The sequence below is a fragment of the Sphaeramia orbicularis genome, chromosome 12 (assembly GCF_902148855.1).
Source record: "Sphaeramia orbicularis chromosome 12, fSphaOr1.1, whole genome shotgun sequence".
Classification (NCBI taxonomy): Eukaryota; Metazoa; Chordata; class Actinopteri; order Kurtiformes; family Apogonidae; genus Sphaeramia; species Sphaeramia orbicularis.
In genome coordinates, this window is record NC_043968.1 from 15,905,916 (window position 1) to 15,933,052 (window position 27,137).

Consider the following 27,137-nt stretch of genomic DNA (forward strand, 5'->3'; position numbering starts at 1 on the left):
AGAGAAGGAAATGCCTCTCATGAAGCATGACATAGACGATGAAGCCAAAGTATCTGACAGCAGCCCTCAGCTTTGTATTTATCTCAATACTTAAGTCAGTAGTGCAACTGTTTTTCAAACCAAGACATGTCATCTCATTTTGTCTACATGCATACATGCCACACACAGTAGCAAGAGAAAAACAAACACCCTGGCTTTTGCTTTTCCTGCAAAATCTAAATATTGACTCAGTAACCTATAATCATACAAAGTCTGAACAGAATGGAAATAAACAAGTGTGTCTACAAAGTGTAAGTGTTTGTGTGTCTCAAGGGCAGTGAAGCACTCGAATGCTGACATGGACTAAATAAAACGCAGAAAAGGAAGTGGTTAGTTTTTTTGTTTTTTGTTTTAATAAGAGGATGCCAGACAATATGGATTCCGTCCAACATGCTGGAGCTTCATAAATTATTTGGTATTCACTCTAAAGTTCTTTTGAAAGTACTTGGCTGTCCACTTCAAATCAGACATCTGCTATGAATTCATATAATTCAGTTTCACATAGAATATTTTCTGTCAAATACTGGGGCTTATGTGGAAAAAAAAGTAATAGAAATTCCATTATGATCTCAAGAGTTGTCCTGCACTTCAATGCCAAGTTTCCAAATAAAATCAGCAGCAGTGATCCAGACAATTGTGTTACTGTGTTTGTGTTTCATTCCACTCTGTCAACCAGTGTAGAGTCTTTAAGTCATACCATGACAGCCTTGTTGTTCTATAAATCCAAAGGGGGTTTTGTGTAAGGGCACATTTGGTTCTTTTAGATGTTCAAATAGTTTGTCTTTACAGATCATTTACACTGAGGAAAAACAAAAACACTTCTGGCTGCCCATCAGGATTCGTTACCAAAGCCATTTTATTAAGTTCTAATGTGGAAACTCAAAGAAATGTTATATATAACATTTTAGCATTCAACTACCTTATGCCATTATAACATAACCTGCATCAAATTACTGTATTTGTCTTATGTCTGGTTTTGACAAAAAGACTTTTGTTCTTTCATAGAGCATTTAAGCAGATGGGAAATAAAATACAGTATTAAACACAATTAACCGTTTGCTTGGCTTTTGGTATTTTGTGTTTTTTTGCAGATGTGCAGTGGTCATATAAAAGAGCAAAATTACATATTTGAGAAGGAAACATTTCATGCACTCAGCTGTAAACACTGTCCAGTGTCTGTTTAAGTTTGTGAGATTCTGTGGTTTTTTTTCTCCCTAATGACCATTGTAAAAGTTTCTTAAATAAACCTTATGGATGCATGCAGGACACTTGCAAGTTAGTAATGAAACACTGACATCTTTTCATTTGTCTTTATTTAAAAAAGGGTAAGACAAATAACACACACACACTAATGCTGGAATTAGCATGGTCTGAGGCAGACTTAGTGGGTCCTTTGAAGGTCTTGGTTGTGTTATTTCACAGTTAATGTCCTGACTGAGCCTCTCAGCTGTGTTGGTAGCCACCTTTATGTTTTTCACTACCCGACTGACCTGCAAAATTCAAAGACACTGAAGACAAACTGCTTTATTAGGATGTTTGTTGATTCCTGTTTAATAGTGACTAGGACAATATGGCTAAGTAAATACCTCATTTGGCGTGCTTCTTGTAGATGTTAAGATACTCCTGGACATCATCTGGGGAGCCCAGGACCACAGGGACCCGCTGGTGGATAGTGGTGGGCTGGATGTCCAAAACATTCATGGATCCTGTGGTGGCTAGACCTCCTGCCTGCTCCATGATGAAGGCCATGGGGTTGCATTCATACAGCAGCCTCAGCTGAAAAGAAAGAGGCTCAATGAAGACGGACTCAACTCAAAGGTCTAAATGCCACCTGATGTGTATAATTTGTGTATTTAAGATAAGATAAGATAGGAACTCAGAGAGCGCAGACCTCCGCCAAGGTAGATCACCCCCCCATTTCCTGAAAATGTCCTGCCCCCCCCCCCAACTTTGAGTTATCTTGCCAACAGTCAGACAAACAAAAAAAAAAAATCTGCCCCCACGATCACCACCCAAATTTAATCATTTGTTCCTTGTGCAAGTATCAACATTTCCTGAAAACTTTATCAAAATTCTTCCATAACTTTTTGAGTTATCTTGCTAACAGTCAAAAGAACAAACAACAAAACTGCCCCACCCCCACCCCCAATCACCACCAAAATTTAATTATTTGTTCCTTGTGCCAGTATCAATATTTCTTGAAAATTACATCCAAATCCGTCCATAACTTTTTGAGTTATCTTGCTAACAAACAAACAAACAAACAAACAAACCCTGATGAAAACATAACCTCTGCCGTTCCTTGGCATAAGATAAGATAAGATAAGATAAGATAAGATAAGATAAGATAAGCACTCAGAGAGCGCAGACCTCCGCCAAGGCAGATCAGTCCCCCCACCCCCACCAAAATTTAATCATTTGTTCCTTGTGCCAGTATCAACATTTCCTGAAAATGTCATCCAAATCCATCCATAACTTTTTGAGTTATCTTGCTAACAGACAAAATGACAGACAGACAGACAGATAAACCCTGATGAAAACATAACCTCCGCCGTTTCACTTGGCAGAGGTAGTAACTGAGGCTCCATCTGCTTACCTTGCCTTTGGGACTCTTCACATTGGCAGGGTATAAGAAGATCCCTCCGTACACCAAAGTACGATGAACATCAGCTACCATTGAACCTACATATCGGCTACCATAAGGAGCAGAGCCATCCTGGAAACACAAACAGTACCATGTTATAGTGTTTTATAGTACCTACTATCCAGTATGTTAGTGTAAAAACTGATCTATTATTATATTTTACCTCTGGATATTTCTTCTTTTGCAGGTACTCTGTCACATCGGGATAAAAATGCTGTGCGTATCCTTCATTCAAACTGTAGATTTTGCCCTTTTTCTTGATCCTTACGTTTCGGTCTACCAAGATGAACTCACCGATGGCCTGAAAAAATACACAAGTAGCTGATAAGAAACATATGAAAACAAAAAGCAATACATGTAATAGACCTGATGAAGTAAGTCTTTGTCTTACAGGGTCAAGCATGAAGCAGTTGACTCCTTGACCAGTGGACAGAACCATCATGGTGGCGCTGCCGTACAGAGCATAACCAGCCGCCACAATGTTTCTTCCAGGCTGCAGGGCATCATTCTCAGTGGGCTCATCATCTGTGCTCTGCAGAAGTGAAACAATTATATTATGTACATACAAGACCTTTTAAGTTTACATTTCTTTTTTATTTTTTATCTTGCGTACTGAGTGTGTAATTATTATTCTATATACAGGGTGGGGAAGCAAAATTTACAATGAACATTTAGTTGTTTTTTCTCAGCAGGCACTACATCAATTGTTTTGAAACCAAACATATATTGATGTCATAATCATACCTAACACTATTATCCATACCTTTTCAGAAACTTTTGCCCATATGAGTAATCAGGAAAGCAAACATCAAAGAGTGTGTGATTTGCTGAATGCACTCGTCACACCAAAGGAGATTTCAAAAATAGTTGGAGTGTCCATAAAGACTGTTTATAATGGAAAGAAGAGAATGACTATGAGCAAAACTATTACGAGAAAGTCTGGAAGATACTATTAAAGAAGAATGGGAGAAGTTGTCACCCGAATATTTGAGGAACACTTGCGCAAGTTTCAGGAAGCGTGTGAAGGCAGTTATTGAGAAAGAAGGAGGACACATAGAATAAAAACATTTTCTATTATGTAAATTTTCTTGTGGCAAATAAATTCTCATGACTTTCAATAAACTAACTGGTCATATACTGTCTTTCAATCCCTGCCTCAAAATATTGTAAATTTTGCTTCCCCACCCTGTATTACCATGACCATTACCAGCAGGTGCAAAAATACATTTCACTGTACATTGTACTATGTATAACTGTGCATCTCATTTTACCTTATTTCAATATTATTCATTTATCACTCCGGGAGCTAGTCCGATGTTGATGAGTAGAATACAGCAGATCAGGAGCTCATATTCATGCTTTCATACTTAGGGCGCTATGCTAATTTGCAAAGGCTTTCAGTAAGAAAAACAAAACATACTAAACAAATGGTGCCAGGTACAACAAACTCCGCCCCTTGCACATATTGTAGCTTATTTTGGCATTGATCCATCTGATGTCATCATGTCTATGCATGTGGTGATGTCAGCATATCAACTGCCTTTATATATGCGCCAAGTTTGAAGTAAATTAAAACAAAATTGATGTTTTTTATAGACATTTGAATTTTCACCCATTATAAGTAAACGGGAGAAAGAAAAAAGATTTTAAAAATTCAGAAAAGTTTTAACTTTGACCTATGCTTCCTAAAATGTACCCACATCTATTCTGGGTCCCTGGCAATCTAGTTTCAAGTTTTGCTGCTACAGATGTGAAATTTTGCCCATTATAAGTACATGGGGATTTTTTTTTTTTTAATTCATAAAAAATTTGAACTTTGACCTACTTTTCCCAAAATGTAACTACATCTATTCTGGGTCACTGGAAATCTATAAACCCAATTTGGTATGAATTCAGCCTATAGTCTTGCTGCTACAGACATTTGAAATTTTGCCCATTATAAGTAAATGGGAATAAAAAAGATTTTAAAAATTCATAAAAAAATTTAACTTTGACCTATTGTTCCCAAAATATAATCAGATCTATTCTGGGTCACTGGCAATCTATAAACTAAGTTTGGTGTGAATTCAACCAATAGTTTTGCTGCTAGAATGTTAACAACAAAACAAAGAAACAAACAAACTGAACCAAAAACATACCCCTCACCTCCCCTTCGGAGGGTTCTACCCATAGCATTACCATATTACCACTTTTATTTCTAATGCACTAGGGTAATACAAATCTCTTCTGCTGCATTAAAATTACTCACTTTTTTGTAGATGGCAAAGATTGTTCCAATGGAGACAAGGCAGTCAATGTTTGAGGAGCCGTCCAGTGGATCAAAGCACACAATGTACTTTCCCTGTCAGTTACAAAGAAATGAGTTTATCTTTGTGACGCTATTACCAGAAAAACATGTGAAAACCTGTGATCTGAAGACACAGGGTATTTGAACAGAGAAGTATATGCCCTGCCCAGCTGCACGTACTCTCTTGTCTGGTTCCACGATGATGGCCTTCTCGTCCTCCTCTGACACCAGCACACAGGAGGAAAAAGAGGACTTGATCATGTTGATGACCAGGTCATTGGACAGGACGTCCAGCTTCTTCACTTGGTCCCCTGTCACATTGGTGCTTCCAGCAATGCCATAACTTTGAAGAGAGGAGAGAAATCAAAGCTGTTCTCACGGTTTTTGTGAATAAAAAAAAGGTAGTTTTGCTCTAAACTGTGACCTTTTTTTATGTCTTCTTAAACATTTCTCTTAAGAACAGTGGGAAGGGTTTGAAAAGCTCAACATTTTCTTGACCTCTGCTGTGGGGAGTGTACACAGCATGTCTAGGGTGTACCTTTGGCCTGAGAACCAAGGTTATAGGTTAAAATTAACCAATAAGGACCCAGTGTGACTTTTGAGACAGTTCCCAAATGAATTTTTCTATTTAGCCTTTCCTAAGTGATTTATCACCATTTATTATGAGATTATCTACTGAATTTTGCATTTTTTCCAGTGAAAACCATCTATTTTCCTGTATTTCATTGACTGATCATGTACATGTTCATAAAAGCTCAGAGTAATGTCAAAGGTTATTGTATCAAAACAGGAAAAAATGAAGAAAAGATGACTTTTTCAGTAAAACACAGCATTAACTGAACATAAACCCAGTGTCTCTATCCACTGTCATTGATCCAACTTCACAGGTTTTACTGGTGAATGAATGTTGTAGAAGATGACAGTGTTTCCACGTTCACTATGGAGCCTCTGAACGTCCAAATGGGTCATATCTGATGACCATGAAAAGATGACAAACTGCATTCTAAACCACTTATTTACATGTATTGATAGGATTAGTGGATCAAAAGTTTAAATCAGTAGATGCTTTTGGTCGACGGTGGATGTTTGGGTCTTTATGGGTTAATATAACATGTCTGAAACCAAACAAGTATATTTTCATGCACACTAAAGTACACTGCAAAAAAGGGGTGTCGAAAAACAAGATAAAAACACTAAATCTGAGCAAGAAGCTGCTCAAAACAAGTGAAATTATCTGTCCATGCAGCAAGATAATTTCACTTGACAAAATTCTTGAATTAAGATAGTTAAATCTAAGATGTATGAACACTTAAAATAAGAAATGAACTCTTGAAACAAGATACATTATTGAACACCTCTAAATCTAAGTTGTTTTTTTTAAATTATCTTATCTTGGTAAGAACCAAATAATTTGTTGTGTAGGCAAACCCAGGGAAATGTTACACAAATACTACACATACTGTATATTATTATTTTTTGGTAGTAAATTAGATATTATATTCATGTTCCTCACTCAATAACCTCTTCCCAAACATTCAGATGCTTCCTTCTGTTATTGTCATTTTAATAAAACCAACATTAAAAAAATTATACAGACACAGGTGAACTTTACTGATTTCCAGGGAGAAAAGTACTTTTTCATCAGCTCAATAAAAAGACAGAACACAGAACAAACAAGTATAATAATCATGATAATTATAAGCTTGAAATACTCACAGGTTAGCGATCCCAGCCTTCCTGACAGCAGTGGAGATGGCTTTGACAGCCGTGCAGATGGAGTTTATCAGGTTTGTCAGCTCACCTGTTCCTTGGGCCCTCCTGCCCTCCTCCAGAACAAACCTGGTGAGGGTCTGCACGTTGGTGTCGAAGGCTCCTTTTTCAGACATGCTGCTGTCAGGTGTGGGACTGGCACTGGCTCCTGCTGCCTGAAGTGAAATAGGTGAGCGAAGGCCCAAAGTTTAAAAAGTGAACTCTAGAACTGAGATATGGGAAAGGACAGGGGTGTGCGACTCTTCCAACCAATCACAAGTGTTCTTTACCACAGTTGGAGGAGGGCGGTTTAACAACATCTGGGTTAAAAAGAGCAAAGTTCAAAGATAGTGAGCTTTTAAGTTTGTTTTAATAGAACAATGGCACGAACTGCAATCACTTGGTTTTCCTTTAAACTGTTTGTTAAGTTCTTTTCCTTCGTCAGCACTTATAAGATCTGTGAGGTAGACAAATTGCAATAAGCTGTCGGGTAAACACTGAGTGAGTGTAATGAATGATCACAGCGATGTGATGTTACACATAAATGCATGGTACGTAAGGACCATTTGAAAAGAAACAGTATTTCTACAGCTCAGCGTCAATACATTCTTTTCCATCAGCAAAGGTATAGTAAAAGTTTGTTTTTACAACCAAGTCGTATAAAAATAATGATTAGAACTGACTGTTTTTCATACATAACTGTTAAATTAAAAACCTCAAATTGAAACCTTAAGGAAACAGCTTCATGCCTGAAAAAGACGAATCAGCCAAACTGCCTAAACATGCCCTTACTGCATGATCTTAAAGAAGTTTAAAGTCCAGATCATGGGAGCTGTTGTCCTTGCCCACCCTCTTTGTGTTTAGATAACACCATTAATTTCACAAATGCTCCTAATCAACACTTCAGAGCTAATAGACAAACAGAAGGTGGTGCTGCCTTTCTGTCTCTGTACCACCGTGTCTCTGCATTCGTGTGATCAATTTATGGCCTCATCTGTCGGCAACACAGACAACAGATTACAAAACTTCACACAACACAACAGTGTGTATGTGCTCTGTTTTGTAACAGACGCCTAAAGCTGAACTTTGAACCTGTTCTAATACTCAGCAGGATGAGTTGATGGTTAATCGCATGTTTCTTGAATATCGGTTGCATGTGGGATTTTATGTCAAACCAGTGTGTTAGAGCTATAATATTACAACACAAAGAACACAGGCTCTAGGTTACTTTTGTAGTGAAATTAAAAACACATACATATCTACTACTACGACTTTCAGCTGCTCCCTTCAGGGGTCGCCACAAATCATCTGCTTCCTCTGCATCTTCTACCTGCATGTCCTCCTTCACCACATCCATAAATCTCCTCTTTGCCTCCTGCCTAGTTGCTCCATCTTCATCATCCTTCAACCAATATATTCACTATTCCCTCCTCTGCACATGTCCGAACCATCTCGATCTGGCCTCTCTCAAGTCCAACCTGAGCTGTCCCTCTGATGTGCTTGGTCCTAATCCTGTCCATCCTTGTCATTTCCCAAAGAAAATCTTGACATCTTCAGCTCTGCCTCTGGTCTTTCGGTCAGTGCTGCCGTCTCTAAACCATACGACATCGCAGGTCTCACTACTGCCCTCTACACCTTTCCCTTGACTTTTACAGATCTTGGATTAGATTAGATCTAATCTCAGATCTCAGGTCAGCAGATCAGCTGCAGCTTGTGGTCCTAAAAACTAAAAAGAAGCTTTGTGGGGACCGTGCTTTTTCTGTTGCTGCCCCAAAGCTGTGGAAGCAGTTGTCTTTAGAATTTAGACAGTCTCAGTCTCTGCCTGCATTTAAATCACATCAAAAAAATTTACTTTTTCTCATTGGCTTTTAACCCATAAAGACCAAATGCTATTTTTGTGGCAGTTCCCATATAGTTTTTTCTCTATTTTTAACTTTTCTTAAATGATTTATCACTATTTATTCTAATATTATGCTCTGCATTTTTGCCTTCTTAAGTGAAAATCAGGTATTTTTCTATATTGAATTGACTGATCATGACTGATGTTCATAAAAGCTCAAATTAAAGTTGAGGGTTATTATATCAAAAACAGAAAAAATGGAGGAAAAAGTTACTTTTTCTGTAAAACATATCATTAACTGAACAGAAAACCAAGCATCTCCATCCACTGTCATTGATCCAACTCCACTGGTTTTACTGGTGAATCAATGTTGTTGAAGATGACGGTGTTTCCACGGTAACTATGGAGCCTTTGAACGTCCAAATGTGTCATATGTGATGACCATGAAAAGGTGACAAACTGCATTTTACACCAGCTATTTACATGTATTGATAGGATTAGTGGATCAACAGTTATTTAACTTTGTATATCAGTAAATGATTTTGGTTTCCAGTGTATGTTTGGGCCTCTATGGGTTAATCAAAGAGTGAGATGTTTCTTTAGATTTCCTATGTAGTTTGTACCAGATTTGAATTTATCTTGTTTTTATGATGGGTGTATTTTGTTGTACTTAGCCCACTTTGCATCTTGCGTTATCACTGTTTACTTGTTTTTTCCCTTGTTTTGTGATTTATGTACAGCACTTTGCCCAACTGTAAAGTTTTTAAAGTGCTTTATAAATAAAGCTGGTATGGTATGGTATGGTATGGTAGATTAGATTAGATTAGATTAGATAGAATTTTATTGACAGAGTCCTCAGGAAATTGAGACTAAACACTGAATAGAATATACACACAAAAAATACCACAAGAAAATAGCAATACAATCACTATTACTCCCCCCAAAAAATCCTCTTTTGTCACATTTTTCTCCACCAACTCCACCCTGCCTGCATTCTCCCCTTCACTTCCAATCCAACCTCCAATTGCTCTGCACAGTTGACCCCAAATACTTAACATAACCTTCTTCACCTGGACCCCTTTCATTCACACACATGTATTCTAGTCTTACTGCAGTTGACTTTCATTCACTTCAGTTAATAATAATAATAATCAATACAGATACTGCTTATTTAGGGTGAAGTCTGAGGATTTTATTATCCATTGTGTCCACATGATGTCGCTGTAATTTAACTGTTGCTCATAAATTAATTCAAGACAAAGACAGAATGAAAAGGATTTTGTCATCATTACTGCTCACTTCACCAGTTGTGTATGTAACTAATAGACAACTTATAGTTAGATTTTAAAGCAAATAATGTGGACTTGTCACAGAGAAATGACAATCTTAATACAAAATTATTAAGTTAAACAGTAAATATGGATATTTCTGATAAAGTTGCTTAGAAATATAATAAGGTGAAAAGAAATGCCTGCTAAAAAAACAAAAACAAAAACATAAAATATACACAAATAGTTAAATGTTCGTGGGTCATTAGTCAAAACATGAGCTTCAGTGACTTAAAGAAACATGACAAACTTCAGTCACGGGAGTATAGTCCGAGTTGTCGAGTGATAAATTGAATAAATGAGCAGACATGAATATTTCAGAGGATTACCTGACTCCAGCTCCAACACCTGCTGTGCACGCTGACAGCTCTGTGCGCATGCGCATTCATGCTCCTGCTCCTGCAGACACTAAACTTCTTTCTTCACAGGAATGGCGTTTGTCTATCCAAAATAAAGTACGAGAAAGGAGTCAAAGTGAACGCACTGTCGGTTTATTATCGACAGAAACGCCGTTCGACCTTCCCCGAACGAAAGCTACTGTGTGACAATACTTTTTATGACTTTCTGCATCAACAGAGCCCATTGTAGGTGTTGTGTTTCCTCTCCTACAGGTGAGTTGACTTTCACTGGCAGCAGCTAACGAGGCTAACAGGTGAATGCGCGCGCACTAACCTGTGTATGTTCATCACTTTACATTCACCTTTTGCACCTGCATCACAGTCTGTATGTCGCAAAGACCACAAGGCGTCAGGCTTCAGCTACAACCAGCACTCTGACTGGACTGGTCATAATAGTTGCCTGTTTTGTACTATTTCCTTTTGTTATGAGTACACTGACAAATATGGTTAATATATGTGGGACCTCATCCTCCAAACAATGATGTAAAAGAAGGAGATGTAACTAAATAACCTCATATTTGTTTTTTTGTTTTGTTTTTTTTCTGTTTGTGTCCTCTGCATGTGTTCCATATGTGGGCCTGGCCAAGTGAAAGTGAACGTCAGGGTCAATTTTTTCTTTCTCTAAAACAATATTTTTGATTACCCAGCATGAAAGACATATTGTTTCTAAAACTGTGACTGCAACTGGAGAAAATATATGAGAATACAGTGTAAATTAAGAACAGTAAAGGTTGTAAATGAATGTATACAGCATAAAGTCAGAATGTAAATAGCAATGTGTAAATATATGCCTGTGTCTAATCTTATACAGGGTGGGGAAGCAAAATTTACAATGAACATTTAGTTGTTTTTTCTCAGCAGGCACTACGTCGATTGTTTTGAAACCAAACATATATATTGATGTCATAATCATACCTAACACTATTATCCATACCTTTTCAGAAACTTTTGCCCATATGAGTAATCAGGAAAGCAAACGTCAAAGAGTGTGTGATTTGCTGAATGCACTCGTCACACCAAAGGAGATTTCAAAAATAGTTGGAGTGTCCATAAAGACTGTTTATAGTGGAAAGAAGAGAATGACTATGAGCAAAACTATTACGAGAAAGTCTGGAAGTGGAGGAAGCAACAAAAAAACGTACCAAAGCTACCATTCAGCAAATCACACACTTTTTGACGTTTGCTTTCCTGATTACTCGTATGGGCAAAAGTTTCTGAAAAGGTATGGATAATAGTGTTAGGTATGATTATGACATCAATATATGTTTGGTTTCAAAACAATTGACGTAGTGCCTGCTGAGAAAAAACAACTAAATGTTCATTGTAAATTTTGCTTCCCCACCCTGTATTTCATAATGATCCAATACTATATTGATTTTGAATGTTATTTATTATAAGAAAACAGCAGAAAGATGTGTATTATAGTCAAGAATATGTCGCCAAAGACTGATAATTTGATCAGTATCTTAATAAAATCTTTAAAATTATTATTATGGTGCATCACACTGAATAAACACCTCACTTCATTACTTTTTTGGATTCTCACTCCGTTACCATGAATTAATGTCTTTTGAAGCTGAAATAAAAATATTTGCTTCACTTTTAGATATAATGTACTCTCATATATCAAGAAAAGTATGGTACACTAACTGCTTGTACTTTCCTTGAGGAACAGCACTTTTTGGCATTTTTTCTAAATCTTGAATAACTGCTGTATATTTTTACTCACTCCGTTACTTTGTCAATGATGATAAATTAATGTTTTTATTAAATATTTGGTTATTATTCCTTAATGGCATGTTAAAGTACTTGCTTAGACCTGCAATTTGAGCTATTATGGTTGCTACTAAACTAATTTTTAAAAACAGATATGGTATGATTAGTATTGCTGTACAGTTCTTTCTCACTCCATTACTTGCTTGGCCAGGCCCATTTTCAGTGCTTATCAAATTAATTAGGTCACCACCCAATGTAAGGTTTATAACACAGCCACCCTAAGTTAACAGTGTTGGTAATTACTACATTTTATTATGTTTCTGTAAAGGTTAATACTCCAGTATATTGGAAGTTCTAACCAAAATTATATTTTCAATGCATGAATTTTCAAATTCATTGTTTTACAAAAATAAAGTCAGAAAAAATAGTAAAGCAAATTATTATTTCTACTTCTAGAGTACGATGTCAAATTATAGTTATTTACTTGCATTCCTGAGCAGAAATTTTGTTTTTTATGGTTGAATGTTATGCTTGTTTAATTTGTGACTTCTCTGAGAACCCAATCTGCTCAAATTTTGGATTAAAAAGGTGATTTCAGTTTGAAATTCCTTATTCCTGCTAAAAATGGAAAAACGCTGAGAGCTCATTGAAAATAAGAGTCTATATTAAAACACTTCATGGTGCTGGATGGTCTCTGAGACAAATAGGGAAAGGTGGAGTAGTGCATTTGTTTATCACTATAGTTTTACATGCATTTTTTATGCCTTTACTGCAAATTTGATTCTCTTCTTGTAAATATCCAGCGACACCTGAGAGCAACACAAGTTGTACTTTTCAGTCACTATGGATTACTTTAACAAAGTTGTAAAAGTTATTTCATTAGTTGTCCTGGGGCTTCATGTCTTCGTATCATATCTAATTGGTTTCAAATGAAAAACAAACTAAATTCCTTTAGCCATCGTTATTGGTATGGTGTAATATGTTTATGGTAATATTTCTCTCTTTATGAGTAAGCACATGTACTGAAAGCAGTTACAATATTTAATAGTGAAAGTGAGCTTATGTGCATTCTTAGGAAGACAGTCTCCTTAAGACCTTCACATGCTGAGAACAGAAGGTGCTTACTGGAGATAAAATGATACGGCAGTGCAGTGCAGAGTCACTGATGCGCGCTGAGGCTCAGCCTTTTGCTAACTGTACTTTGCAGAATTAACTATAATATGTCCTCGTATTACATTTCCTTTGTGTAAGCATTGTGGGGTTAGCTGCTATCGACTGCTGGACTTGAGTTGGGACACAGAAACAGACTGAACAAATGCAGTAGAACAAGATGTGATGATTTTTTAACCTGATACATTTTTCTATTCACAGGTTTATTTTATGTTTCCACTGGATATAAAGGGATCACTCTGTTATTAATAATTAGTGAAACGTTCTCATGGCCCAAGGCAGTTTCGTCTTGAGAAATATGCCAGGTAACTACTATTATTACTTACAATTGGAATTTCTACAACTTCAGCTCTGTGTGTTAATGTGTCATTTGTTTTGTTTGTAGATAGTGTTCATTGTGACTTGAATACAAAAACTTTATGTTGTTAAGAAATGTTCTTTACACTTAGACCAACTTAATATGTGTCCACATTAGGCTCTAAAACATTTATTATGTTTTAGTATCAGTGGAAAAAATGAAAATGTTTTCTGGTGTTTTTTTTTTTTTTTTTTTATTTGACTCATGGTTAAAATACCAGGAAGATGTCTGTGGTTGAGGGAACCTGCCAAGAGAGTATGGTTGGGCATTTAGAGGGAGAGTTGAAGAGTAATTATAGAGTGGGTCCAGTCTATGTAGAGAGACATACCATTTGGAGAGAAGCTGCTTCTGAAAACAGTGTCTACTCAATTGGTAAATCCGCCTCTGTCCCTCCTCTCATTGTGGGACGGGCTCTGAGAGATTATAGTCAAAAGTATTTTGAGGGGAGAGAAGCAGTGATTTAGACTCATCTAGAAATTGTCTCTGATGGGCACGTATAACTGAGGTAAGGAAGAGCTATACGGAGGAAAGGCCTTACAGGTTTGTTTTCTGTCGCATATTGTAGATGTTTTTTACATGACTTACTTGCATATTTTATTATATATTTTAAAATAAGTTTAGGCTAGGTTAAACATTAATTTCATGTATTTTATTTAGTTTACAGTCAGTAGATTTTGCTTTTCACAGTTAAGTATTTTTCTAAATATGACTAATCAGTGTGACACTTGATGACATTACATCACTAACTATCCCAGAGATTAGGTTTTTCTTTTTTAATCTGCGAGAGTGAAACGCTGTGTTTTTTCCAATTTTGGTCCCAACAGGTCAAAACGCTGAAGACGGTCTTCCTAAATACTTGGACTCTGATTACAGTTTTCAGTCAAACTTGGACTACCTCAAGTGCGTGGAGAGTTTACAAACCAGCACCACCATTAAGCGATTAAGCCTTAAGAGGAGGCCCAGAGTGGCCTTGAATAATGTTGAACCAACACTCAGTGATGCTTCATCAAGCCAGTGGCACTCTGCAGAGTCTCTTTTATCGAGCAGTGATGACAGCAGATTACTGGCCGTGTCTAGCACACGAGGACGACCTCCTCTTCCTCCATCCCACGGTTCCTCCTTGGATAACAAAGCCTGCAGGATTGAAGGTCCTACCACCTCCCACATGGAGTCAAAGCCTCAGCCTCCTGCAAGATCTCACATTTTACAAAAACAAAGTTCTCTGGACGAAAAGAACATTGTAGAGACCCACAGATATTTACAACAGGAGGCAATGAGCCAGCCTCCACCTCAGCCCCTTCCCAGACGACGACTGGCCAGTTTTGGAGGAGTAAGTTCACCTGGATCACTCTCCCCTTTCACTGGCCTGGGTGCATATAATCAAAATAACAATGGGAACAAGCCTGCTGGCACTAGTGGTGATATTCATGCCCACCTGAGCGCTTCACTGGGCAGTAGAGGCAGCACAGGGAGTCTGAAGTTAAGTCCACAGAGCTCTGGTAGATCCACCCCAGTTACAAGTCTTGGCTCCATGCACCTGCAGCATGTTCGTGATCAAATGGTTGTTGCTTTGCAAAGGTTAAAGGAGCTGGAGGAGCAGGTTAAAATCATTCCTGTCTTAAAAGTAAAGATTTCAGTTCTTCAAGAGGAAAAGAGGCTACTTGTTTGTGAGCTTAAGAACCAGAATGACAGTGAGGATATAAATGTCAGTGTTAGTACTGAAGAGCTTGGAGATACAGTGCAGAATGACTGCATTAACTTCAAAGAGTTCAGGCAACTAACCAAAGAGATGCAAGCACTGGAAAGGACAATCAAGGGTGGACATTTGCAAGGATTACATGGAAAAAGTTCTTTACATAGCATGTCTACCAGGTCAGTGGCAGTTGGAACTGATGAAGATATAGATACGAAGTCTAATCGAAAAAAGGAAAATAAATATGCATACACTGAACAGGAGGAGATGAGGTGCATAGCGACACAGGTTTGTGAAGATAATCTTGGCATTTACACAGAGAGGGATGCAGAGCTTGATGCTCAACAACTAATAATTGGTTCCTTAAAGGAAAAAATGTGTTACCTAGAAGCAGAATTGAAAGAATCAACTCTCCAGACAGAGATGAGCCGACTGAAATTGGAGCTTCAAGCTGCAGGAGCAAGAAACCGAGCTGATAAAGCATCCACTGCTACACCATCTACTGCAAGTACAAGCACTGAGGCCAGACCTCACACCAAAAGCCAGGGAGTGGGTAATCACATCGAGCTCCGAGATGCCAGCACAGGCATAGAGACAGAGATGAAGACTGTGGGAGTATCTTGTTGTAGGTCTGAGTTAAAAAATGTTAGCATTGGACCAGATGTGCCCATGACCCGCTGGGTGGTCAGAGAGCAAGTAGAGACCAGAGAAAAGAGTGTGGGAGTCCAGGTTTTAACAACTTCACAAGGAGTTGGCCCACATGTAAAAGTATGTGACGCAGAAACCAACACAGAGGTGCCAGTGGAGAATCTGGGATTTAAGAAAGGAGTGTCTCAGTGTCGCTCAGTGGCTTGCGGAGACTGTTCTGTAAATGTGATTGTCTCTGAGACAAAGGAAGTAGTTTCTCATGGTATAGCCACAGATCCGGTCAAAGGCATAGACCTGGGCATCATGGCAGCACCACAAACAGCTTCTCAGCGTACCAACACTGTGTGCAGTTCAGTGTCTCGCTTTACCAATACTAGACAAGCCTTTAACACAGACTCCAGCACAAATACTATCCTCAGCACCCAAGACAAGCACACCAATACTCCTCAGACTGTTACTAGGACGGTGTCTGTCGGAAATGTGGTCAGAGATGTTAAATGTACCCCAAAGACCCGCACAGTCGGTGTAGGGACCGCCATTGTTATAGGAAGTCCCTTAAAGCAGTCACTAAATACTGTGAGTGTGGCAACCCGGGACACTGGTGTTGGATTCACAAACATTTATGAGAATTACCTAGTTGGACTGAAAACACGAAACATGGCGTCCGGACCATCACATTTACCTGATCCCATAAAGACGAGGAGTGTTGGTGTCGGTGAGGGGAGGATTTGGGATTTTTCAAATACAGCCAGTACACCAAGTCCGGTGACACAGCCGTCGACACAGTCACAGTGGGACCCGGAGCTGAACCATTATATTGAAAAGCTGCAGCGGTTCCTCAGGGATCATCAGGACCTGCTCACAGAGGACAGCACTGAGCAGAGAGAGGGTTTTATCCAGCCACAATGCAGCCAAGAAACAAAGAGCTCCACCAAATCCTCCAATAACAAAGTTGAGACACATGGAGGAACAGAAGTCCATCCTTTGGATTCTTACCCATCAGGTAGCAAACACATATACTGTTATTACATCCTGGAGATCATTACATACTGCATTTGGCAATAACAAGTAATACACTATCACTATTCTTCTTTATCTTTTTTTACACTAGATACAGTGCAAACATAGTAACAATGAGTGCATAGACAGTCTACAGAATACCGAAAAGATTACTTTTTTATTATTTATTATGTTAAATAATCCATGACATATTTTGGTGCTTTTTGAAAACAAATATCCCCTTTGTCTGCAGCAGCCAACAGAGAAGTCCAGGCCATGTCTCAACATTCAGATGATCCTTCTAGGTGTGACAAATCAAATCAAGGAATCTGTCAACAGAGTGGTAGTTCAGATGTAAAAAGAATGATACAAATGTTAGAACAGCAGACGTCGTCAGCTATGCAAGGTAAACATGCCTAAGTAAATTTATACGTTTTAATCCCAAACAAGGATGAAGTTTTTGGTTTTAATCCTCAGTCACGTTATGTATAGCATCAAATTGCACTGTCAAGATTTATGTCGGCATGAAAAAAACAAAAGACCAAAAGCCTCTCATGTCACCTCCCTGTTTTTATTTTCATCATGTTCACCCAAATTCCTTTCCGAACAGTGACATACCAAGTTTATCTTCATAAGAATTCCACTAAACGTTAGGGGAGTAAGATTACTGTCTGTACAAGCAGTTTAGTTTAAAAATATTCTATTTTCAGACCACTCCCAAGGCTCAGTTTAAACCCATACTGGGTTTGGAGGAAGCGGTTGCCTTTGGCTTGGCAAGTTCACTTTTTGAGGGATACACTTGCAATGTTTGGAATGATATTTGGTTTTGGAAGGTGTCTCATACCACAGAGCAGTTTGTGGCAGCGGGTCTAAAATTGTATAGCACTGTAGAGGAGAGTGCTGTCAGATACTTTTCATTTGTCTTGTGGAGATATCCTCATGACTTTCCATCCAAATCAAATGGTTTTACACCACAGGCATCATATGTTGTTGGTAATAAAATAAACCAATTATAATGCTTAATGAATTAAGTGTGGTGTCAGATGCTTTTCCTTTTTTTCCCAGATAGGTCAACTAATGGCAGTGTCCCTCGGGCTGTAATGAAGAAAAAGAGCAGTGACCATGGCTGTAGCAACAACAGAAAGAGCATGAAATTTATGAGGGTGACCACAGGGTAAGAGCTGAAGTTTATACACAGCCTGACCAAAAAAAGTCCCACACACAATATTTCATTGGGCTGCCTTTCGGTTTGATTACAGGACACATTCGCTGTGGCATTGTTTATGTCACGCAGTGATTTTGCAATGTCGCAACAAATGTCACAACATTTGCTTTGTCCGTAGTTGGATGAATATTTTTGCCAAAATCTTGCATTGATGATGGGAGAGTCAGGCCACTGGGTAAAGTCTTCTCCATCACATGGCAAAGATTCTCATTGTGGTTCAGGTCTGGTCTCTGTGGTGTCCAATCTATGTGTGAAAATGATGTTTCATGCTTCTTGAACCACTCTTTTACAAGCCTGAGGAGCCCTGTGAATGCTGACTTTGTCCAGTCTTAATGCTCTCTAGCAAATTGATGGTCGTTTCAAAATTGAGAAGTTACCCACTGTAACCGTGTTACAGAAGTTGTTGCAGCTGAAACATATTAATCACTGAAGTAATTAGCCAATGGAAGGATCTGAACTGTTGGATTAGTTAAATCCAGTTGAAGAAGCCTTTTTTTTTTCTTTTTTTTTTTAGCCAGGCACTGATTGTTAGAGAGTCCACCTGTAGTTTTCTATACTAACCCTGTAAATTCTTCTTAGATTGGAACCTGTTAAATCTCAGGATCTCTCCGTCACTGACAAGGTTTTCTCTGAGGAAATGCAAAAAAAAGGAGCCAGCAATTCAAGGGAACTTCCTCAAGAAGGAGCACAAGCAAGAAAGGGCAGAAGTGGCACCAACAAGGGCCCAAAGGGATCTGGGATATCACATACACCACAGAGGTACCGTTAAAGGATTCAAGACAATTCTTTGAGTTCTATAATATTTCTGCTATTAAAAGTGTTTGTGCTACCGACAAACCTGCATCATATTCATTTCAGGTTTAAGTTCAGTGAAAAGATGCTCTCTGCTTGCCAAGCCTTAAAGATGCACCTGGTGGATGATAAAAGTTTATCCTCTAGAGACCTGGTATGTTTTTTTTCATTCTAATGTGTGCACCAATGCATATATGTACTGAATCTGTGTGTATATGCAGTGTATATGCATGTTTAATGACATGTCAGGGGAAGGGTGTGGAGAGATGCTGAGACAGGGTATGTCATTTAACAGAAACAACTTGGCCTTGGACACAAAAAGCTCAGGAATGTGTTGCCTCTGTAATCTGCCATGGTATTTAAATTTATATATGAAAACATTGTTTTTGTTTTTTGGAGAGAATTTCCTACTATTATTAGAGTAAATAAGTAATATGGCTAGATTTCATAATTACAATTAAGTAAAATTAGTAACAAAACATTGAGCCTTTTTGCTGGTAAAGTCAAGACAGATTGTTGTTATTGTTGCCTTGGAATTTTTTTTACAGGGAACTACTGCGGTATTGCATTTTTCCATCTTCTTTCAGTCACATACTTGTAAATGCAAGATGTTCCTAGGTATTCAAAGTCCAAATTACATTGCATAGTGTGAATTTACACCGTCTTTGAATCTGGGACATGAAAAATGTATCTTTATCTGTTTTTGTCGTATTCTCTCCCCCACAACAGCATGATTCTCTTCAAACACTCCAACAGGAGTGGTTCTTTGTGTCTAGTCAAAAGGCAGCTGTTCCTGACACTGTGGAGGACTACTTATCTGCTTTTCGAGTCATTTCACCATCAGTGTTGCAACATATAGCCAATATGGCAGATGGCAATGGAAACACAGCGCTTCACTACAGTGTCTCACACTCCAACTTTGGTGTTGTCAAGAAACTGCTTGATGCAGGTATTATACTGTATCCACATTCTATCATCCTTAATGTCACTGTGCTTACAGATTTACCATTAGAACAAAATGGCAGTGATCAAGATTCACATTCTGCAGTTCAGAAAGTGTGTTCTGTGGTTTTACAATTTGGCATGAGACATGCTTTACATTTTAGTGGCACTGAGTACATGGCAGGGAATGACAGTGCTCACTGGATTGTGTGTATGTTGCTATGCTTCCTCAAAACCACCAGGGGGCAAAGAGACTAAAACAGAGAATACATTTAGGATCATAAGGTGTTTTGTATCTAAAAAATTCATATTTTCTACTGTTGTTTATAAGTAAATTCAAAGGTTATGCTTGAATGATTACTTGTAACATAAATAAGAACACCCAAGGAAATATCAGTAATAGATAAGTATGAACAAATGACATACAGTACAGCAGCACATAAAAATAATTATATTATTAATTAATATTAGAAACTCAAGACTTTGTCATATATTGAATGAATATATGACAACACAGTTGTATTGCATAACAAGGCAACTGGGAACTAGTAGAAAAAGCTAGATTAAAAGTAGTAAATCAATAATTTGAGTCCAATTCTCATTATTACGGAAATTTATTGGCAAAATTATAAATATATGCATACTGGGGGGCAAAAGATTTCTATGATAAATTATTTTTCACCCATTTTTATACAAAAGTTCAGAAGAAAATGCATTAATAAATAATAATATTCACCTCATGCTTCCACCTTTTCCACATCTATTTTCTCTTTCTGTTTGTGTGGAACAATGGACCACATTCATTACAGAGGTGTGTAATGTGAATCAGCAGAACAAGGCAGGCTACACACCCATCATGCTGGCTGCACTCGCAGCTGTGGATTCACCAGAGGACATGAGGGTGGTGAAGGAACTGTTTACAAAAGGAGACGTCAATGCCAAAGCCAGCCAGGTCAGTTGGATGTGGATGTGATGACCTACTACAGATTCTATTTGTATGTTGGGGTTTTTATGTGGGGTTTTTTTGCTCCTAGGACTAATAAAAAAGATAATAAGTTTAATACTCATAGCAATCTGGAGCAAAAAACACACTTTTAATGACAGAAATTTATCATAGAATGAGAGCAGAGAAGTTAGTGCAAACAAAATACATTCAGGTTAGTAACTGAATGCCGAAAGGCATTGCAAATAGGTTAGGAATGAATAATCACACGGAATAAAGTTAATAAGAAGAAATCAGCAATAATTAATCTAAAATCCAGTTATCAGCCCAGAATGTAATAAATAAGCCTTCATTGGCCTAGTTAGGTACATGTTTGTACTATATTCTCTCTACTAGTATGTTCATGATCCACCTCAGTCTCTGTATTCTCATCAGTTACAGTATCTGAACAGTTCTGACATTATACACATCATATGAGTGAATAACGCAGAAATTTGAGTCACAAAAAAAAACAAAACATGTAACTTCATATTTGGTATGTGCTGACCCAGCTCATTAACCCTGTGTGTGTTTGACCCCTGCCGGCTGTCGTCCAGGCTGGACAGACCGCTCTGATGCTGGCTGTGAGCCACGGCAGGATGGACATGGTGCAGGCGCTCCTGGCACAGGGCGCACAGGTCAACCTCCAGGACGATGAGGGCTCCACGGCGTTGATGTGTGCAAGCGAGCATGGCCATGTGGACATAGTTAAACTTCTGCTGGTCCAGCCGGACTGTGATGCCACCCTTACCGACAGTGTATGTGAATCCCTGCTCACAGCTTCTGTTGTTGGGAATATTTAACTGTTGTCTCCCTTTGTTTATTAAATAGATAGTAAATATTTGTCGAAAAATCTGCCAGATTTGCCAAGAAAACACAAGGGGACAGTGGTATACAAAGTAATTTGCATGAATATTGTGTGGATGTGCTTGTGTTTGATCGTAGGATGAAAGCACTGCCCTGTCCATTGCTTTAGAGGCAGGACATAATGAGATCGCGATGCTCCTTTATGCACATGCCAACTTCTCCAAAGGACAAACAGGAGTAAGTGGGTCATCTTCACATTAACACTATAACAAAGCAGAAAATCAGGTTGGTTGGTAACCTTTCTTTTGTGTGTTTGTGTGTGTATTGACAGGCAGCTGCTCGTCTTTGTGGCAAGTCACTGCCTTCACCTGGTGGAAAAAATATCTTTGAATGAAGTGATTCAGTCCCTGCAGTAGAACCAGTTCATCCTGAAGGTGATAGAGTATCAAAGCTCCTGTTGCCATTGTTATTAATATTTTGAAAAGGTTATTGTCAAACTCACAGTTTGACACCTAGTTAGTCAGGTGTGATTCAGCAATTAACAGGTTAAAAGTTATAATACAGTAATGCATTAGCATGTGGACATAGTATGGTGTTGTACTGTAAATCAGTTGAGCATGTAAAAGTAATCTATCTTCATAATGGAGAAGAATTCAATCAAAGTATATAACTATCACATCAAATTTAACTTTTCTTGTCATTTTTTTATACTTTTTTAGTTAATAATATTATAATTGCATATTTTATAGCTGCAAATACTATTTAACCAAGAGACAAGTGTATAAGTAAAGATGTAAATAAAGAGAAAACTAAATAAGTAGCCACAAGGAAAACATATGTTGAAACAATGTTTTTTTTCTACAAAAGTAGCTTTGTAGAGTTGTATTTTCATTCTAATTCTATTTAGAAATTGTCCTCTGCACTGTTTGACTGGAATTATCATGAAGCATGATTTGTCATTTTACCATTACTGGAAACCTGACTGTTTTTGCTGTTCCATTAACAGCCTTACCTTTATGATTCGTAGTGTTTAAACAGACGAAGGCTCAATAGCTGGATGTTTCATTGTCTGTGAATAAAGTCACATCTGATGACTGGCTGCTGGGCTTATCTGTCATTAAAAGAATCAACAGTAAAATATTACTTTCTATACAAGACCAAACAATCTTTCTCAGTTTGTTGTAATTAAAAATCTGTCTTAAATTCTGGGGTATTCGTACCTCAGAACTGTTCTTGACAGTTTCTTTCTGCACCACATCTCTCTTTGCTATGGGCCACTTACGAAACGAAGCAAAACACCTTCATACAAAGGTACACACAGGGACTAATAGCTTTTATGCAGTTACTACTTTCCATGATTCACGAGATGCAATTGAACCAGGTTTCAGTAAATGTTTTGAATGGATGCTTTCTCACATTTGATTTGACTCAAACGGATGAAAAAAGGAGCCTCTGGTCGGTTCATTACTGGTCGTTTCATCAGCACAGGACAGCAAGAGGTTTTAAATATTAAACATCTTTTCTGAAGACATTGTATTGAGGACTGGCTCATTGTTAGTTGGCTTCATGATCCGACACTTATAATCAGTCTGAATATCTGATCAAAGTCTGTTGAGCTTAAGTTTGTGCCTCTGGAAATTGTATCTGAAAGATGCTTTAAAACTGCTATAAATCATTAATCAAAACAGTCTGAATGACCTATACCCCAGTACAGTTCATCATGGTAATTAATATTCCCAAGAGAGTTTAGAGGAGTCTCTGAAGACACAAATGATGTTATCTTTATGTATAAGTATATTTCAGGGCTGTATTAGCTGTATTGTAGTGTGCAATCATTTATTATGTAAGAACACTGATTGCCAGTGGATATGTGAGAAATATAAAATGCAAGAAATCACAAACAGAGACAGTGCCCATTTTATTAAATTAAATATCCATTTTTCTCTAGATAATTATACATTATTGCTGAAACAAAAGTTAGATGGATATAATGAAGCTGTACTGACACCTAAAGTTTCCTTTTAAAAGCTTTGCCAGGGACGGCTAAAAAAAGAATACAAATCTGCCTCTGCTTTTGTTGTCTGAGTCTATCCACATCATTTATATTGTGTCTATTTGTAAAGCTCCTGAAATTGGTGCTTGGAAGCAGAAGATAGAAAGCCTCAGTGAAAGGACAGGGTAGATGTATAAAATTATGTTGTCATTCTGCACGGTGGCCCGCTGTCGCCGCCGCCCTCCACCAGTGTGTCACTGTGTCCCATTACTGAGAGATTGTGCATGTGTGACGGAGAGCACTCTGACTCATTTCCCGGCAACTGCAATAAAATACAATAATATACAAGGTCCACCATCAAAATTTCCTGTTGCCATGGTAACAGTCGGCGGTTTCTAGCAAGTGCTTCCTGGGAACATGATATTGAAATGATATCTCTGTTTAACTGGGGTAAGCTCATCCATTCTCCTCACCTCAGCCTACCATTTGAGGAAAAACCTCTGCCCTAAAAAAACAACAGAAAAAAACAAAAAACACATGTCAAACGTGAGATGACATTGGAGATTCTTATTTGTGCTTGTTAGCTGTGATGTCTGCAGATTTATGTCACTGCACACTGAACCAAATGTAATATGCTATAAATGATATTGTTCCGTTGAGCACAGTAACTCCGCCCTAATTGTGTATTATTATTCTGCTCAAAGTGTTGCAGCTTTTAGGGGTTAGGTCTACATTGTATAGCTGTTAATACAAACCCTAATGGATGTTCCTCACTCCTAATGTGTGTCAATACTCAGTATTTGATTACATGTCACTGATATTACAAGATATTAGACAGCATCTTATGTAGGACTACAATTTTACAAATTAAGCTGAATATTAAAGGAGTATCTCACCAAGTTTACATTGGAAGTTCACTTTGGTTGGAAGTATTCCCCGATGGAAACAATTCCCATCAACACAGTCCAAGAATTACCTCATGAGATTACATCCAAAACACAATAATTCCACTACATTGAGAATACACTAAAATAAACATACTCTAGTGTGTTATAAATGAGTTCATACTCCAGAATGTGGATTCATGTTTCTGTTATCAGTTGTTTTGAAGTTACTTGAGGGAGTGGATGTGACATCAGTTTCACTGTCAGTACTTATCCTGGCCTTGGTCTGGGTCCTCTCACTTCATTTTTGATTTTCAAGGGGTGTCACCAACAAGCTCAGACCAAAATGTCTCTGGATGCAAGTGAATGGACCTGTTGGCAGTCAGAGTGCTGGTCACAGACAGATACAGGACAGGCAGCAGCAGCATGGTTGTATCAAAGCACATCTGAGCTGCTGCATATCGCATGAATAATTGTGATTGGCTCAGTCTGATCTAAGTTCAGTGGAAATGAGTTGGAAATGGAGCAGCGCCAGGTGGATCTGCTCATCCCAGGCAGATGTGTCTGGTTCTCAGGCTTGTCAGTACTATTAACAGACGATGAACAGAGCTTTTATTTTTACATATATATATACATTTTTTTAAAGAGAACTGAGCAGTGAATGAAACACCAACTATGATGTCGTGCTCAAAAGTGAGGTTAGAAATGCTCATGAAATATTGCAAAATGAAAACATGGTCCTGAGTCCAGATCATGGTTCAGGTCAGTGATGAACTGCATTGCTCGTAAATACTGTCATGCACCATGTGGCTAGGTTTCTTCAGAGCCATAACTGACCTCTTTTCCAAGGAAAATCATAAAAATGTCCAAAGGTGCCTTATTTTCTCAATGGTGAAGAATCCTTTGAAAATTTCATAATCAGAATCCGGATCCGGATCTGGATTATCTTCAAGCTGCCTATGATAGGATACAGACCTATCTTGTGTAACATGTGGAAGTGTTCAGTTGATTTTCAGATAAAGGCGCAAACAGATAAACCTGATTGTAATATAAAACATGTTTGTGACTCTAAATTTTGCAGACATCACCGTGATAACTCCATCATGATTGTGTTAAAAACATTTAAGGAACCTCAACTTGAAAACTGTAGAGTTTGAAAGATATGATTTTTTTTAAAGTGAGGATAATGTGCTCTGGTACAAGTATGGTACAAGTCCCATAAGACTTTTGAGCTGAAATTCAACATAGCTGGTTTTCAGCTCTATTTAAAATATATTGCTTCAGTTGTGGAGTCTGACATTCCATGCTAACATGCTAATTAGTGGTTAAAACACCATGCAAGATTTGCATGTGAATTATGTGCTATGTCCAGGGGAACATTACAGTGTTCAATCTTGAGACTTCACTGGTATAAATATCCCATAATGCAATGCTGTTGCAGGACTATGACAGAGGGCAAACAGAGCCTTGACATTTGTAGTCTATAGTATTGCCAAGATGCTGGTAGAGATGATATAGGGTGGTTACCAAGGTTACATGCCATCAGCTGATAAGGAAGTAATGTGTTTACATCATGATCAATTTATGCAGTTACATTGTTTATTTACATGTAAGTATGATGGACACTAGAGTAGATGTCATGTCCGTAGGACCTGGTATGGGATTTTGGACAGACTGTCTTCTGTTGTCAACGCCCTTCGCCGGTTAGCACCATGGATACCATCATGTTTACACCCTGGCAAATCTCTGATTGGCTGAAGGCAGTGCCTGTATAGTTTTAACATCAAACACACACAAAGTTGATTTCAAGGTCCAGGTCTCTGCAAATAGACTGTGTATTTATCAGTAGAGTGAGCATTTTATTACTTAAATGTGTTTCACAGTGTGTCTCCTGTTAGTGAGGATGGTACTAAGTTACTCTATTTGGGATTTTTGCAGCTTGATAGACTCTCAGTCTGTCTTCAGTGTAAAACCCCCACTCTGTAAAAGTTTGACAAATGGCCTTGGCTGTCTGCTACAAGGCATTAGAGCTGCAAATTGCTGTTCAACTGTGCATCATGATTTTGTCTGGTACCACTGAATTCCAGTCCAAGTAGCTTAGCTCCCAGAGCTGCCACGTTCCTACATAAAATACAAGGACAATGTCAGTTTGAATTTGACCTTACCACAACAAGATCTTTTCCTTCCATCCTGTTTTCTTGTGGTGTGAATTCTAACATGGTGTGGTGTTTCCCTGCTGCACATATTTAAATAAAAAAATCATTCATTTACAGAAACCAGATGTGTGTGAGTATCAGCCCAACGCAGAGAAAGTCAGAGTTTTACTGCAATTGTTACTGCCTCGAGTTGCAAAGATATTTTCTTTGCTGTCTTGGCAGAGGAATCAAAGTGTAATCTGAGTCAGTATTTATGCATTAATCACTCTGCTGGAATGCTGGGGCTGTTTTTACGCACACGAATCACACACACACACACACACACACACACACACACACACACATAATAGTGCTTACATTTGTATTTATAAACCTGGAATGTCTGTATCACTGCAGACAAAGCTGTTGTCCTATATTCCTGTCCCTGCATTGTTGTGGCACTCTGCCTCTGACATGCAACGCAAAACAAAAAAATAGGAAAAAAAAA

At 38.1% G+C, this 27,137-nt stretch overlaps 2 protein-coding genes across 3 annotated transcripts; one reads left to right on the top strand and one right to left on the bottom strand.

Moving 5' to 3' along the window:
- Positions 1–1,335: 1,335 nt before the first annotated feature.
- Positions 1,336–10,295, bottom strand: fbp1b (fructose-1,6-bisphosphatase 1b). Of its 2 annotated transcripts, none has more exons than XM_030150978.1 (9): positions 10,217–10,295; positions 6,687–6,895; positions 5,151–5,313; positions 4,932–5,024; positions 3,075–3,215; positions 2,847–2,984; positions 2,636–2,755; positions 1,626–1,815; positions 1,336–1,529 (listed from the first exon to the last, which is right to left on the bottom strand). In XM_030150978.1, the coding sequence occupies exons 1-8, from the start codon at positions 10,274–10,276 to the stop codon at positions 1,627–1,629; spliced, it is 1,113 nt and encodes a 370-aa protein (XP_030006838.1). In that variant the 5' UTR covers positions 10,277–10,295; the 3' UTR covers positions 1,336–1,529; position 1,626. The 2 variants fall into 2 exon arrangements, with proteins under 2 accessions (XP_030006838.1, XP_030006837.1); XM_030150977.1 differs by having other exon boundaries at positions 1,336–1,547.
- On the top strand, positions 10,294–22,702 carry LOC115430775 (KN motif and ankyrin repeat domain-containing protein 1-like). Its single transcript, XM_030150975.1, has 12 exons — positions 10,294–10,498; positions 13,373–13,476; positions 14,354–16,873; positions 17,123–17,275; positions 17,935–18,043; positions 18,674–18,853; positions 18,953–19,040; positions 19,616–19,835; positions 20,638–20,780; positions 21,368–21,568; positions 21,756–21,854; positions 21,949–22,702. Exons 2-12 carry the CDS (start codon positions 13,440–13,442, stop codon positions 22,009–22,011), a joined length of 3,813 nt encoding a protein of 1,270 aa, XP_030006835.1. The 5' UTR covers positions 10,294–10,498; positions 13,373–13,439; the 3' UTR covers positions 22,012–22,702.
- Positions 22,703–27,137: the final 4,435 nt, after the last annotated feature.